Raw genomic sequence first — 17,522 nt, forward strand, 5'->3', positions numbered from 1 at the left:
TAGAGCAATATTAAGATAATTGTTTTAGCACCTCTGTCAAAACTTGGCTTCCTCTTATTTTACTCCTTTTGTTTGTTTTGGGGTTATTACGCTAAGGTTCTTGAACTCAAAAGACACCATGGTAGTATTTATTTTTCAAGTGTATAGTATAGCTCTTCAGGAAGTCTGTTTTGATTATCTTTTTCCAGCATACTTTCTGAAGCGTTCTAAAAAAAATCCTAATCCATTTATAAATGATAATGACACATTAGTTCTACAAGAACTGATTTTTACATTAATAGTTGTCTGCATTAAATTTAATAGCAAATTCTTTAAATTGCACAGTATTTTTATTTTTGAAAGATTGCAATAATTACTACTGCAGCATTAAAAAGGAAGATCTTAATACAATTGTAGGAGACATTTTTTCCTGCATTTTTTTGTTTTAGGGGTATTTGAATTTTTTATGAATGACCAAAACCTGATTCCTCTTCTGTATTATGCTTAACTATGTTAGACTGATGATTTGAGTAACACCCAGTTAAATACAGAGATAACTAGTTCATTGAACAAACGAAATTTTATTGTTTGAAAATAGTTGAAGAATGTACTGCATGTTTATCAAAATTTTCTTCATTATCTGTGCAGTATCTTATTAAGGTTAATGAAATCAAGACAAAAAAAGGTGTGGACCTTCTGCAGAATCTTATTAAGTATTACCATGCACAATGCAAGTAAGTGTAATGCTTTTAAACTTAAATTACGCTATTTAATTTGCAAGGTTTTTTTTTTGTGGCATCAGGAATTTACATCATAACAAATTGTAATCTGTTAAGTGTCTGCAACATAGTCTTCTCAGTAGAGAGTATGAATACAAGTGGGGGAGGGAGGGAGATGGAGAGAAAGAGGCCAAGGAAAAGCACTGCATGTTGCATAGGAAGTTAATTTTAGTTCCTGAGGTCTAGAATATAATTTTAGAAATAGCTTGTTTATTCTTTTTAATAATCTTTTATGTAAATCTTCAAACCATGTGAAAGCAAGTGATTCCTTTGAAATTTCTTGAGGTAGGACTGGCAAGCCGTGACCTTCTTTATCAATAGGAAAAAGACAAACTTACAGAAACTTTTACTTAAGACACGCTAAATACAAGAAAAAGATTTTAGCAATTACTAAAGGGAAACACATTGACTAATAGTGACAAAAATAAACTAAGCTATATTCTCTCTAATTTGGTATCTAGGAAGGTCACAATGCTAACTCTACATTACTGAAAGATGTCCTACTTTAAACCCGCTGGGAAGGGTAATAAATAAAAAATAAACGTTTCATAGTGGTGAATATCAGTTGGTTTCCTTTGGTTTTCTAGTTTTAGAATACATACTTGATGATAGTTAAACTTCTGTTCCTCTACAATGGCATCTATGCCTTTTATTAAGCTACTAATTAATGAATTCAGCAGTGTAACTAATTTGAATATGCAGTATTTGTAACATTTTGTGAGATTTATGTTTATTTTTTGCAAGTATTGAATGCATGACATGCATTAGTTCCTCTGTTAGTTCATGTCCTAACATCTGAACTACTGACCATATAATATGTTTATTTTGAGTCATATTTTTATATAATAAGACACATTCAGCAAGGTAAATTGTTTCAGAACTGAAATTTTCAGGCTTTTCTGAAGTATTTTGGTGTTAGAGGATTGTGGAAGCTGTGCTGTTCTGTGGTTAGACTGATAGTAAAACTGTTCAAATCAGGACAGGGATTTATTGTTTCTGAACATGGGAGGAGCTGGATAAATTTCACTGGCTTGCGAGAAAAAAAAAAACAAAAAAAACAAAACCAAAAAACCTACTTGTGTTATGAATTGTATGTGTTCCTGATTGTTCCTGATAAATCACAGGTATTTTCCATTATAGTTTCTTCCAGGATGGCTTGAAAACAGCTGATAAACTTAAACAATACATTGAAAAGTTGGCTGCTGATTTGTATAATGTAAGTTACTTGTAAGTAGTTAAATGTCTGAATTTGGAAATACGTTGTTTGCTTATGAGTTCAGTTTAGATGACTAAAAATGCACGTTTTATACTTGTATCTTAGAAATAGGTAGTGTGTTCTTTGAAGCTTTAAATACAGCTAGAGTGAAGAAAAAACATCCTGTCTCTGTCTTAAACTTTGTATTCTATAGCTGTAGCTATCATTAGAAAAAAATAGCTTTTCATTCTACTACTAATTTAATGTTGCATTAAAATAAAACTAATTTAAAATGGGAATCTTTGAATCAGATTACATTAGCAGCACCAGTTTTAGCTACCACTCTTTTTTTTTCCATAATAAACTGCTTGATGTTAGTGCCATAGTTTTTGAGTAAATTAACTTTCTTGTGGAAGGCAAATTGACTTTCATGGAAGGCAAGTAATAATGAGAAACCAGAGCTTGTTTGTCACCCTAGTGCTTTAGTATTCTATAATCAGAGTGCAATAATCCTATTTGCTATTGTAGTTTGTGGATAAATTGAACTATATTTTCATTCCTCAAATTAAAAGTAATCTGTCAAGCTTACTAGAGTTATTTAATTACTTTTTCAAACACTAATTTAGTTGCATGAGATGTAATGAACCATTAAAGCATAAAAGAACAGGGCATGCGGAGTTGTATATTCATTTTAGCTTGCTTTTGAAGTAATGCTTGTATAGAGGGAGAATACGTAAGAATGGACTAATCCATGAAAATAAACTCAAATATCACAGAATAATTGAAGTTGGAAGGGACCTCTGGAGATCATCTAGTTCAGCCCCTCTGCTCAAAGCAGGGTCAGCTAGAGCAGGTTACTTGGGACGTGTGTAATGGTATATCAGAATGCATAAAATCTGGAATAAACATTGCATCCATGAAGCATATAATGGCAATCTCTTTCCACAGATAAAGCAGACACAAGATGAAGAAAAAAAACAACTTACTGCTCTCCGGGATTTGATAAAATCATCTCTGCAGCTTGATCAGAAAGAGGTAAATAATTTAGACATGTTATTCTCAGGTAGAATGTGAATTTATATGAATTTTGAACTCAAATTTGTTTAGTTCATGTGGGTACAGTTATTATTCAGAAAAGTTGGCCTATCTGAACATGGTATTCAACAAAACTAATATGTAGAATATCAAACTACATATCAACGAACAAAAGTTTTAGGTTAATTTTCTATTTCTATTTAATATATGAAAAGAAACAATTTCTTTCTAACATAAAAGGGAACAGTGATGAATCATAATAGTACTTCTGTGCAATTTTATAATAAATGAAAAAGTACGTAAAAATAGAAGAGTGGTTGTAATGGATCAGATAAATGCTTCTTCATTTCCAGTGCTTTGGAAAAAAATACAAAGTGATGGGATGCATACATCTTCCTAATATTCTGGCATCCTCCACATTTGTGTGTATGTGTGTGTAAGTAAAATCAGTTGCGCTCTGGTATCAGAAGGTGAGGGGGAACGCAAACAACGGCTGTTGCAGGTGCTGTGAGATACTCCTAGAACTAGGAGCGAGGACATAAACAGTTTTTATCAGTGATAATATATATGTGACTTTATCCAAGTCATAGTGCCTGATAGGCAGAAATACTGAATATCTCATGCTGAAGCACTACAGAGCCCCTTTGAATAGATACCAGTTTATTCTAAGACCTGCCAGCTCTTTCTAGTACTCTGTTTTCCCTTATATCAGTGTCTACATTCTTTACCTATTCTCTTTGGTTTATTTTTCCTCCATCTGCAACGTTGCCACAGTCTTTCTTGATCTCTTCCATAAAACATCCCATACATGTATTACACTTGTAATCTACCTACTATCTAAAATCTCTTCTGAGCATAACTCAGGTTTGTTCGCTATTGTTAAACAAAAGTTAAACAAAGAACAGTAGAGTCAAGAGCTATTTTGAAATTACTTTAAACGCTAGAGAGCTTTTACTGCTGATTTCCCGGCACACAGAGGAACAAGACCTGCTCTCTTCTTCGGTACCTTCCCCTCGCCCCACCTCGTGCTGCTTACCTGGGAAGCAAAGCAGTAATCCCTTTCCTCCTGGCTGCTGCACGCATAGTTAAGTTCAAGCTTCTGCATAATCACCCAGATCTGGGAAATAAAGTAGGACAAACAGGTCATTATTCTGCAGCGCTGTGTATTGTACAAAAGTGGCTGCATCCTGTGCAAGTGATGTTTTAAGAAGTTGCTCACAGACTATCCTGAAATAGAAGAATTAAATAAAATTTAGCTGCTGTTTTGGTTTCTTGGTTACATTTGCTGGATGTGTGGTAAGAATTGTTCTGTTTTGGTAAAAAGTAAGCTTTTTTTTTTTTTTTTTAAGACATTCTATTAGAATAGATGCATGTTATAATAGAATTAGCTTTGCAAGAATCAACAAAATAAACTATGCAACTTTTCTGATTTTGGTTATGGTGTAGGCAAATCCTAGGACTCTTGAAGAATAATTCATGTATTATTTTATATATGATAAATATAAAAATAAGGTATTTGGCTTGAGAAGAGAAAAGAAATGGTATCTTTGAAGGAAAAGGAGAAATATTGTGATTCACAGATATTCAGGCAACTCAGGGGAGAGATCTGTAATGAAAGAATTCTCCACTATTTTGGAGAAAGTAGCTATTTGATCGCGTGGATATTCAATGGCTTTTTCAAAATGAGTGTAAAAGATCCTGTAAAAAGTAGGACTTTGTTCGTGTAGTTCCTCTGCTTTAAGTCAGAGATAGCACAATGACACTCACGGATACTGAGGAGCTTGATAAAACAATGTTATTGCTGGTTAAGTATTCGGTGTCTTAATCCTGAAAAAGCATGTTGACATTCATTATTGATTAGCTAAGTGACATTGAAACTTGAAGATGTATGGCCTGAGTTTCAGCTGTCCCTTCTGTCACTGCGTCTGTCTGAATCTTCAAATGCATAAAACCAAGCTTTATTACAGCAACAGGCAGCCTGGTGGTTTGTGATTTCAGAACACTTCCCCCCCCACCTTGCATTACTGCAATATAATCTCGCTATTGCAAAGTTTATGCTTTAATCAGAGCACTGCAAATCATGAAGCGAATGGGGGTTTTGCTGATGGATTTGTAAGGCTTCTGAAGTAGTCTTATCAAAAACTGCTTTGACAGGGAACAAATAAGTAGTTTGAAATAATAGAATTGAGATCCCGGCTGTGTGTAACTGAGGTTCCTCTGACCCTTTGTGTAAGAGAAGGAAATCAAAACGAGTAATTCCTGTCCAAATTGTTGTAAATTTTGCCACCTTTAATCTTTCTGGCGTTGCTATTAGATAAACGATGCTTCCTACCCATGTCCGAATGACTTTTCATCACAAAGATGACGGAAGAGATTGCTGCATGACTATTAAATCCATTAAAGCATATGGGATCTTTCTGTATAAAAAAAGATTACGAACGAGAAATTGCTCTTCAGCACCTATACATTCATTCAGTAAAAAACACTTTTTCCCTGTTTGGGAATGTTGTCCTACCACTGACACACTAAACCGGTTTAACTTCATTCTCTACACTTCCAAGGTGTCTCAGTGCAGCTCTCATTTACTTTTGCTTATGGTCAGCGTGTTTAGCATTATAGTCATCTGTAACACTTCTACACATTTTGTTAACATACCTGTCCTTGTATCAGTGAAAAACATTACTGTAATCTTTGCGATTACCCCATTCTGGCAAAAACTTATCTTGACAATCTTTGAACCTCAAGTTGTGCAGAGTGCTGGAGCTGGAGCTTTGCTATGGGAAGAGTGGTTTATGATGGCTCTGCTACGCACGGCGTCTCTTCCTCTTCCTCCTTAACTCGCTTGGTATCAAGTTACTGCAGTTTCTGTAGTTTTGTGTAAAAATTATCTGACTCCAGAAAAGCACTATGCTTTAAAGCTTTGGGAATTTTTTTTTTTGGTATGTTATGGAATAGTAATATAATTTTAATTGTTTAAAGTATTTATTTTGTATGTTAAAATGCTGTTTATGAAGCTTGAATCTGAAGAAAAGTAAGCTGAGCGCCTCTCTGTTTGATAATTCTTGCTAAAGTGATTTGTGGCAGAAATTCTACTGTAACCATGATGAAATAGTACTAATCTAAAATAATGTCATTGCTGTGCGTATTTAGCATTATTTAATATAGAAGTCTATTGCCTGTTTTTATATCTTACTGTAAAAGATGTAACTGATAGCTTTAATTTTGAATATAACAAATCTTTAGAATTATGTTTCATATCCGTTTTGTTTACTAATTCTTTCCGTTATGATTCATTTCCCTAAATTATTCCATCTTAATATGCTGTACGGAACAGGAATTATATCTCATTATGTTCTTTTCTGGGATAATACCAATATGGCCCTAATTCCAAAGGAGGTTTGAAATCTGCTGTCACTTATAACGAATTAGCTGCTCATTGTGATAGTTTAAGGACTTCTTGCTGACAGCACATTGCACATAGCAGTCTTCATGCTGCCTCCAACTCCAAATGCCCCTTTAACCAAAGCACCTTTCTCTAGACTCACACAACAGATCTGCTGCAGAATGAAAAATGTTTATAAGAACCCAAAATAAAACAGGAGGGCATAATCTTCAATATGTATTATTTGTGGTAATTATAAGAAAATGTGTTTTGAAAGAGGAAAAAGTTATTTCATCTTGCAGTATTTTTAGCTGTGTTTATGAAGCCAGTGTCATACAGGTAAAGTTACTGAAAGAAGTCGCTGAAGTGTAAGGTTGCGCAGAATTTTGTCATGTGGTTTTGTTACTTGGTGAGCAAAAGCCCCAGTGTGCCTAAATAAAGATTCGGTGCCTTCTTTCTAGTAGCCCCACTGGGATGGGGGACAGCCAATTGTTTTATTAAATATGGAGGTTACGAAATGTTTGTTCAAGGAACATGGTTTTTTAAATAAAATAATAATTCTCTTTTTAAATTCTTTGCTTTCTCTCTTCTGTTGCTTTTGCCTTTCGTGATCGAAGTCTAGGAGAGTAAGTCAATGTTTTAATGAACTTCTGGGGTTTTCTCTGATGTGCTTATAACATGTTAATCGATTGATTTCACTTAATTTTTTCATTAGATCAGGCCAAAAATTATTTCTGTTGACTTCATTCACTAAAACTCGTGAACTGTATACAACTTTTTAATTGGATTACAAGTAAATGTGATGATTAGCATTGGGGTGTGTGTGTGTATTTATAAAATGTGTATGTGTGTATATATGGATCATATTCATTTTCTTTTTGCAATTTGAGATTAACCTTTTCTTCAGTTATAAGATTATGCAATACTAAATATGTATTTAAAAAAAAAATCATTACTTTGAGATACGTATCCGTATCCATAGTATACTCAGCTCATAATGAATCGAAGTCTTGAACATGCAGCTGGTTCAAGATCAGGTAATGTAAGAGCAAGCTCTCACATAGATGTAAAACGTACGTTAGGATTTCTATCTCACTTTTTTCTTTTTTTTTTTATTGAACACTTTGTTAGCTTGTGGCTTAAAGGTTAGGAAAACTGTGCACATGGAAAACCGTTAACGGCATTTTCCCTTTTGTAGGATTCACAGAGCAGGCAAGGAGGATATAGTATGCATCAGCTTCAGGGGAATAAAGAATATGGCAGTGAGAAGAAAGGTTATCTTTTGAAGAAGAGCGATGGGTATGTTTTTGGAGTGGATAATACAAAATGATAACTATTGCTGTGTTTAAGCACTGATTTTTATTGTTATGTACTCCATGTGCTTAAAGCACAGTCTCCTAATGCATGTGTCTTAAGTACCCGGAATTTCAAAATTTGAATCTGGCCCCACATGTGAAGTCAATTAATTTTAATAGCTATAGTAAATGGTAAGAATAGACAACAAGCACTTGTTTAGAAAAGACGTGTCATAAATCTCCAAGTTGCTTCTGCTTCATAAAATTTTGCCTGCATCTGTTCTTTTCTCAAGCATAATCTACTCAAAATGTTAGTGGGATTAAAAATATGTTTTGAAATCATGACTTGTTACTGATTTTGTTGTTGTTGTTCTTATGTAGTTTAAGGAAAGTTTGGCAAAGAAGAAAATGCACTGTTAAAAACGGAATTCTTACCATATCACATGCAACGGTAAGCTATTTTTATATCTTTTCATAAAATGATAAACTAACATTATCCTTTCCAGGTGATTCTATTGGTGTTCATCTGTTATTGCAAAAAAAGATGCTGCTTCTTCAAACTGTTGAAATCCTGTGGATTGCCAGGAGCTAGGAGACTGACTGAAGGAAGTATTGCTATACTTTTGCTCTATTCTTGATTTTTTTCGTAGTCGTCTGCTACTGACCGCTACCAGGGACAGGGTTTCAGATCAGATGGACTCTTTCTTATGAGCAGTATGCGTATTCTTACTATACCTCTGAGATACGGGATGTGATTCATCTGAATAAAATAGCTGTCTGCATCAGAGCGAGATGCTATAGACTCCTTTTATGGCCAGTGCAGAGCTGGTCAACACAGTCAAAGAAATCTGTTTTATTTTTTCATCCTGCATAGGTCAGTCACATCTTAAACGCTTTGATTCTGACTATAGTTGGCTGTAGTGGAAGACTAATCAACTGGCTCAGATATAGATGTCCATATTATAGACATTTTATTCCTGCATGCGATGTCTAACACGTAAATCATTTTAATGCCTACGCATTTTGATTAAAAAAATAAAAATCATTAAATCAGAGTAAGCAAATGAGAATAAAAGGCTGGTTTGAAATTATACTCAAAATTTCCTGTGGACTTTATGGAGTAGGTGAGTTGTTCTTAAGCCTTCTAAATTGTTTTTTTTTTTACCTGCTGCTATAGCTTATGACAGCTGATTAAACACCTAATATATTTATCAATAGTTTGTTAGGAAGACAGAAAATATATGAACAAACTTTTCAATAATTCAACTGTTTTTGCTCATAAGCATTGTCACAGTACATCTATGAAGCACTTAATTTGGAAGCTTGGCGAATGTTTGGGGCTTTATATATTAATGACAGAATTTGACAGAGGGATGAATGTGTTAATGTATTGAATGCTTTTAACTGGAAATGTGAAATTTTGGAAAGTTTTTGCTCATAGTGAGTTTTGGGGATCAGATTCATATCTGAATTATCTTCCTAGAATGTTAAATCGTGAGGAAACAACAGCAAATTCATGGTGGAGGTAGTCCCAAGACTGTTTTGTGGCTGCATGATGTAGATTTTTGGCTCCTATTACTTATATTAACAGATGAGCTTACTTCATCACCCTTCTTTCCCCTAACTCCGAAGATTTCATGGTAATAATTTCAAACTAATGACTGGGCAGTATGCAAGTTGTTCTTAATCATTTCTTTTTTTTCTTTTTTAATGACCACATCATATCTAATCCAGACACTTGATTGCATTCCTGATCTGTGAAGATATTTTCAGTAGTTGTTTGTGTCATATGGCTTTAGGCATGTAATTGCCTTAAGGGTAAATCTGGTTCCAGTGTATTACTGAATCTGATCCCAGCTCACTCTGAGTGCTGCATAGCAAACTCAGACTTCTCTTTTGCTTGACCTACTTTGATTAGTTATGATTGAATTATTTCTAAATTTAGCTAGTCTAAGTTGCTAGATAGATTCGATAGATGATTTCTTGTCTCATATTTCTACAGTAACACATGTAGAGTCCAGGGACTGATGGGCTTCCTCTGTCTTCCTTTTAACCTGTTTCAGCATTTTTTTTTAGCTGATGAAGCAAGCTGAAAACTAGAGATGGATATATATCCCTTTAGAAACATTTATTTGGTGCATTTGTTCTGAGATCTTTCTCTAAGTTTTGTAACCTGTTGATTTTTCACAAAATGACGTCCATGCATGTTTTTCCCCTGTTTGGGGAGGGGGTGGGAAAAAAGCCATATTGTTTGTAGCTGCAGATAAGCATAAACACCTGAAAATGCTGAAAATGCTGATATCAAAAGTCTGAAAGTCACAAGATTTTTTTAATGCATCTTATGAAAGCTGGCTTTTACAAATTGCCCTAAGCTACTATAAAGGAAGATTAATTAACTGCTTCTAGTGTTTTTTTCGTCCAGTGAACCTCTCCCAATTCATCATCAATTAGAAATATCGTTGTGGTTTTAGTACATTTTGCCCCCTGATTTATTAAGAGAAAGATTATATTTTGCAGCAAGTCATGTCCATTATCATCCCATATTTTTGTCTGCTGGAGAATTAAATTCAGGTGATGACAGTCTGGAAAAGAGATGAAACTTTGAACACTGATAAGGCAATCATGTATTTACTCCTTCACGGAACTGTTGCTCCTTGAGCTTTTAAAAATTAATTTGTCCTGACAAACCTTTGACAAGGAGGGAAATAAATTCTAGATTTTGTATGTTTGTTTTATAGTATCTTTATATTTGGTTAATAATTTTTAACATGAACAATTTTCAAAACTCATTTCAGAAGTTAACTGTTAACTGGCGTGTCTTGTGTTCAGTTAACATCTGCCAGCTCTGTTGACTTTTATCTGTTGTCTGTACAGTTTTTCATTAAACCTGTATACACCCAAAATACTTTTAAGACTTATTTAGTTATCGTGGCTTAAGTAACCTAATTATAGCAGAGAATTTTGGTGGTTGTGTTTACTGTAAACTCTGAACTCCGGAGCTCCAGCTCCTCAGTGTGTTGTGCTGCGTGTTGGTAGGAATTGTGCCCCTCCGAAACATATTCATTTAAATCTCATTCATTACAAGCATAATACATGCCAATCAATTGAAAAAGTAGTTAAAAAGCAGTGTTCTAGCCTCAGTTATCGCTGCTGCTTTGCTGGTCGTCCTTTCTTCTTTTTTCTGCTGCTTCATTTCTAATTGTCTCAAATTTTGCTTGCTTTCCTCTGCCTGTCTCTGCTACCATGTTTATTTTCTGCAAGAAGTTTATAATGTTTGACATACCATAAAATAGTAAGTTACAGACTTATATGCAACTTGCTTAGGTATAAACATTCAGAAAAGTATTTAAAATGCCGGACCTCAATCATGTTAATAATGTTTCTCAGAAAAGAAAGTTACTGGTACTATATATTTGGGTGCTTTCTAACTCAAAGCCATATGCTAGGAATTAAAAAGATGACAAAAGAATTAATAAAACAAATTGTTTACATGGGATATATTTTTTAAATCAGTGCCAGTAGTATCTTTTCCCTTTTGAGTTTTTAGGATTGTATCTGTGATTATTTAAAATGGGAGGAAAATCAGAATATGAGCATGCTGTAATAAAACAAAATTTAATAGTTTTACCATTGTTTATGAAATACAATAAGAAAGTTAAGTATTAGCATATTCTAAATAAATGTTTATTCTTTTAATCCCTATGAAACAGTCAGGGAGAGTTGCTGTGAAGTTTCTAATTTCGTTTTAAATCTGTCCATTCAGATAAAATGTCATGTTAAAGTGTTTTGGGTGTGTACATGTGTGCACGCTCATATTTTAAATTAGTATCACACATGCACACACCCCAGAAAGGAAAAACAATCCTATATCAAGATATTTTAAAGTAAAATAAATTTATTTTTTTTAGTCCAACAGGCAACCAGCTAAACTGAATTTACTGACCTGCCAAGTGAAGCCAAATGCTGAAGATAAGAAGTCTTTTGATCTAATATCACGTATGTAGCAACTTTAGTGCCATCTTGCATTATGTGGGATTTCTTAAAAAGAAAAAAAAAAAAAAAGGTTTTGAAGCCAAGCAGTTGCAAGATACTTTCAATGAAAATAAGGCTTTTGTTCCAAATTCAAATCTGTATCCAGAGGCATGTAATGATGTTTACTCTCATGGATACTGTCACAAGTATTCAGATCAGAAGTGTATATAGAACCTTTTTGTTTGTTTTTTTGGATGGCGGGGTGGGAAGGGGAGTACATTTGTGACGTTAGTATGTTAATTTGTGGCAAGCTGTGAACTGCAGCGGTGCGTGTGGTTCCCCTGGGTTCAGTGAGATGTTTATCGATTTGCACAACATGCATAAGCAAGGGACACCAGGAAATGGAAAAGACCTTTGACATCTTATTTTTTGTCCTTGTCTGCTCTGCTTATTGAGCTGTCTTCCGGTGGGGGGGAAGGCAAGGACAACCCAATTTCTCTTTTTCTCCATTTGTCTCTTTTTTAAATAACCTTCTGTTTGTCTAAAGTAGGTGGTGACTTCTGTCTTCTCAGTATTTAAGCTGCTGTAATTCCCCTCTCTCCTGGTTGTTCTTCTATAGCAGGCATTTGCATCCACCCTGATTTTAGCTTTTAAGATGGATGAATCAACTTACTGTTTTCAAACTTTACATGTAAACTGTTAAACCACAAACACTTCCAAGATTTTGTTTTTAGAAGCACGGCCTATCAACCCCTTGAGTGTAAGGGCTAATATCTGGTTCATGTCTCACTCTCTTTTTTTTTTTTTTTAGTTAAAAAAAAAAAGTTTCCTTTTTAACCCAGACAAAAGGAGAATATATGATCGGGACAAACTCATTTTGCCCTTATTTGCTACTTATCTTTCAGGTTTGACATCAGAGAGGTTCTCTCTGAAGAGGCGAAATTTGGCTCATAAAATATTGTTGCTTGTTATTCTGTATAGTTCTAAACATAGTATTTTGAAATACGTATATTTAGTGTAAATCAAAATTTCATCTTTCTCTGTCCTTCTTAATACTTATTAAATAGCTTATTGAAAACAATTCTTTTGTAAATATGTTAACGTTGTAGGTTGGGTAGTTGCTTCTAATGTCTTTAGTTGCCAAATAGGTTTTAGTAACAAATATTTTGATGCTTTAAAATTTGTCATGTCCCAGACATAAGGATGTATTTATTTATTTCAGATAACAGAACATACCACTTTCAGGCAGAAGATGAACAAGAATACGTAGCGTAAGAATGTTTATATTTTTAGAGATTATTTTGCCAATAGAGGGGTTCAAGATCATAAATATCACTAAACATCAACTAATGAAAAAGTACTGCCTACTATGTGTTTCTTCTGCTGTTGTGAATGTATAAATGTAAATTGTCTTGTCGCAAAGGCACAACGCTACAAGGCTCTCTGAAAACCTTCTAATATAAACAAACAAAACCCCTGCAATCCCTTCCTTTTTGGTTTATGTTTTGGTTTATGTGTACGTTGCAATTACATTGTTCATGTGCACTTACTTGGCATGAAATAGTAGGTCAGCTTATTAGGGATCAAATGAAATATTTTTAAAATCTTCTTAAATCTTCCATTTCAACAATCTTTTGCAGTTGCTTCTTTTCCTCCTGATCATACCTTTGCCTCTATATTGAAAATAGTAAATGGAGGGGGAAAAAAAATGTATGTACTACATAAAAAAAATATTCGCAGGCAATGCAGCTTTTCCACTGTAGGTCCAGAAATCAGCAACGAAGCATATCTGAGTTTTAGTGTACTTCAGAATCCAGTAGCTTTCACACGTTAATGCATGTTTCCCACCAAGCGGTTTCATTAAAACCAATCTTCCCTCCTGCCAAGTCAGAACTCCTTCTTGTCCGGAGATGCACATGCCAGCTTTTCTCTTGAATGTTGCTATCGCTCACCGCGTAACCGTGGCTTGTGCAGGCCGTTACGGTCTGCTGCTGATCAGCTGACAAGCCTAGGAATAAAGTCGCTGGTGAAATGTGCAGCGAGCCCGAGCCTTGCAGGCCACCTCATCCTTCAGAGCCGCTGTGCTCTTTTTTTGCATGTCCGTATCCTGATGGAGGACTGTGGTGCTGCGTGTGTATTTTTAAGGTTTAGGGTTGTCTGCAGGGCCCTCCAGTTGCTCGGCAGGAACGGAAGGCGACGGCCTCATCGTTTGGAGGCACAGGTGAAATGAGACGGCTGCCAAGTTGTCCTCCCTGCAAGTAGCTCCTTGTAGAGTCTTCCACCACTTTGGCTCTTGGAGCGCGAAGCTGACTTGCTAGTTGTGCCTGTTGCATTCATTCAGCAACTTAGTGGATACTGTGATTTCTATTCAATGATGCATTTGATCAATTATGTACCAGAGGTATTTGTCTCTGCCATAAAACAGTTTTTACTGTATTTCTTGATTTAAAAGGTGAAGTTTTATTTTCTTTGTCTTCATGAATGAAGGGCAGGAGAGTATGTTAGTGAACTACATCTTGTGATGGACTATTTTGAAATTCCAGGCTGTTTTTGTTTCCCATTGGAAGTATAGTTCCTGTTTGTTTCCCACTGAAGTACGGTTTATCACTTTAAAGTCCAGTGGTGGAGAAAATGATTCATACTGGACTATTTTTAATGGTGATGCAAGCTTTAAAAGTTTCATTTAGCAAAACAGACATATATTCCAACATTAGAATGTAGTCAATGCTGACAAACTAATACAGACTAAGTATATTTTTGCCTACATTGGCACTGTGAGCCAGCAACAAAAAGCTGCTATAGCGCTATTCAGTCAAGTGTTTTGTTTCAGAAGATTATTTACAAATGACCCAAATAACTTTATGTACTTTTGAGATGGATAGACAAACTTTTTTTTTTTTAAGGAAAATTTGCACAATATCTTTACATAGTTGAAGTGAAGTTCATGAACTGAAATGCCTGTTAATGTTTATGGAAAAAAACTACAACATAACTAAGTATTCTATTTTTCTTATGCAGCTACTGAGTAGGTCCTTAATAGCTTTTTTATATAAGGTGTCATGCAAACATTGTCCTTTGATTTCCAGAATTGTTGGTTTAAGACCATTCTGTAACTCTTCAATTAGTTGTCATCCTCTGGTTCCAATTTTCGTGTATGTATGTATGCATGTCTTTTCCTACCTAACAACTTTGTGTGTTGCTTTTTTTTTCACCCCAGTCTTCATGCTGTCTCTGCTCTGTCTCCTTTTTGGTGCACCACTTGAGAAATAAATGCATAAATATATTTTCAAATCACTTTCCTTCTAGCCTCCCATCTAAGTAGAAAATAAGGCAAGATGACATTATTTTTTTACTCTAATCTTAACTTACCTTGCTTCCTTTCCCTAGTGATCATTTTGAACTGATTCCATGAATATTTTAATAAATAAAGTCTGAAAAAAATCCCAAACTACTAATAGACAAATTTTTAAAAAGTAGCTCCCCATTTGGTTATAGATATGTTACTACTTTCTCCCCCAAACATTCCCTTAGTCCAGTTCATTTCTTGACTCTCATCCAGTGAGCGCTCTGCCGATCCTGAATTACTGATTGACTGTCAGTTAAAATCCTCAATACGTTATTAATTTCTCTAGTAGATAAAGTATAGTAAGGGGAACAAGTGTTTGTGTATATGTACGTGTATATATAGATACCTTTGGATCCCTAAAATATAAGATTTCTTTAACACGTACAGTAGTAGATACTTTCTACTTTTTGAAGCTGTTGATAGGACCAAATATACTGTGGACATGATCTTTTAGGGTTTTCTGTATCCCCTATTTTGAAGCTCAAGAATATATCCAATTCTTTAAGAAAACAGGGATTAAATAAAGCTAAATAAAGCAGTATAAGATTGAGCAACCCATTTGTTTGTATTAGATACAAGTGAAACCTGTTCTGTGAGACTTGAGTAATTTTAAAATTATTTGAAAGAACCACTACAAAGCGATAAGATGCTTTTTGCCTGGTAGCTTGATTCTGGTGGCATTTTGAAGTAAAGCAAATATCTATATTAGTCATTTTTAGGATAATAAGAAAAAGAGAAACAGCAGCAGCCATAAGGCAGTTTTTATTCACTGTTGACGTTGAGTTAATGTGCTATACTTACTAATCTGAATTTTTTTTAAGTGTACAGCATGCCAGGAAGGCCTAGTGGGACTTTTTGTCCAAGCAGTATTAGTCTTTAAGACTGTATCCGTTCTTGTGTTTGTGTTAAACTGGCCTTGCTGACGATGTCTGGGAAGAGCGGACACAGCGATGCCTTTTGCTTTGACTGTGCCACAGATAACACCAGTGCTACGCACCCTGAGAGAGGGAATTCCTTTTAGCCAAGGGAGTTAAACCAAAATATGCTCTTACCATTTAGTAACTCTTTAAGCGGAAATCTTTACAAACTAAAAGTTGGCTTAGTCATGTCACATTTATTTTATTTACATCTCATCTTTTATTCAATTTCTGCCTTTTTTTAACAAACTAATCAAACTGTAACCAGGAAAAAAAAATTCTCAACAGATGTCAGAATAAATGTTGTCTGTCTCTAACAATTATTTCATTCTGTATATGTAACAACATTACTATAACATTAGTAGCTAAAGAAACTGCCTCCTATTTTTTACTATCCCTGGATTTCATCAGCAAATTTGGAGAAGAATGCCATCTAGTGTGTGTTCATATATTTATCTTATAACAAGTGCTGTGAACATATTTGTTCGTGTGTATGTACATAGATATATGTGTGTATATAACACTTCACTGTTTTACATTCTGAAAACAATTTTTTTTCCAAATATTTCAGTTTCTCTATTTTATGGTTGCTTTCACTAATCCTTTTTTTTTTTCAAACATAATCTTTTAAGTACAATCCCCAGATTATTCTCAGCCCATAAAAGATGAAAATATGCATGTATATGAAGTATAGAACATAAAGTGCACAGACATGAAGTATATAGAGTGCGCATATACCAGTTCAGGCTCTGACCCCACATTACAAGTTTATTTAGATAAATTTGCCACTGTAATCTTTAAAGTTTGTTTGCATTATTATTTCATTGAGAGACTGTAAATTTAATCTGAAGTTGTATTCTTAATATGTTCAGCTGGCCATAGCCATTTTAGCACATTTCAGAAGAATGATGAATGAAGATAATTGTAATATTGTAAGCAGGAAATGGATGGAGGATGCAGCCAATTTAAAATTGTTTTTCTGCCTAAAATGCATTTACTGTAAATCTAATCACATCTAAAAGTACTGTAGTTGCAAGGGCTTTTTTTTAACTTGCTCTTGACATAAATTAGACAACACTGTGTCTGGTCATTTTTTCAATGTGCATGTCCTCAGTGTGGTCACTTTGCCCTCTCTATTTCCATATTTCACGCAGCAGCCAGTGAGAGATTTATTTTTAATACATTTTAAACACTTTTGTGCAATCAAAAACTGGCAGGGTGGCTTGGGGCCAAGGGGGGTATTACCTAAAACAGCACTGAAGAATTTTGATTTGTTGCAGTTGACAGTTGCTCTGAAAATACCATGTTGACAATCAGTATCATTCCTATCATCTTCTCTTTTCAAACTCCTCATCCTGTTTGCTGTCCCAGCTATTTTCATTAATTTGGCCATAACACTCTGGCTCGAGTTAGTGCACTAAAGAAAGACTTGCATTTGAAAGGTGTTTAGACGTCTACATGTTAAAAAGGTGCTTGCTGTGTTCTCTGTGGAGAGAGGCACACAACGGAGAGAGCAGCGATTATAATTTCTGCCTTTAATAGCAGGATAGACTGTAGGGAAGTCTTAGACACCTGGTTTTTAGGCAGCTAAATTTGCAGGAGCTAAATCAGACCCTTTTTCT

The 17,522-nt window shown here is 34.7% G+C and overlaps 1 protein-coding gene across 1 annotated transcript in view; it reads left to right on the plus strand.

The window, feature by feature from the left end:
• Positions 1-17,522, plus strand: part of ASAP1 (ArfGAP with SH3 domain, ankyrin repeat and PH domain 1) — a 125,241-nt gene that overhangs the window by 66,869 nt on the left and 40,850 nt on the right. Inside the window, exons 7-13 of the mRNA XM_067290155.1 lie at positions 628-713; positions 1,899-1,974; positions 2,902-2,988; positions 7,569-7,669; positions 8,047-8,116; positions 11,574-11,661; positions 12,860-12,908. Coding sequence (XP_067146256.1) covers positions 628-713; positions 1,899-1,974; positions 2,902-2,988; positions 7,569-7,669; positions 8,047-8,116; positions 11,574-11,661; positions 12,860-12,908 — 557 coding nt within the window. The remainder of the gene's footprint in view (positions 1-627; positions 714-1,898; positions 1,975-2,901; positions 2,989-7,568; positions 7,670-8,046; positions 8,117-11,573; positions 11,662-12,859; positions 12,909-17,522) is intronic.

Source organism: Apteryx mantelli, chromosome 2 (genome assembly GCF_036417845.1).
Source record: "Apteryx mantelli isolate bAptMan1 chromosome 2, bAptMan1.hap1, whole genome shotgun sequence".
Classification (NCBI taxonomy): Eukaryota; Metazoa; Chordata; class Aves; order Apterygiformes; family Apterygidae; genus Apteryx; species Apteryx mantelli.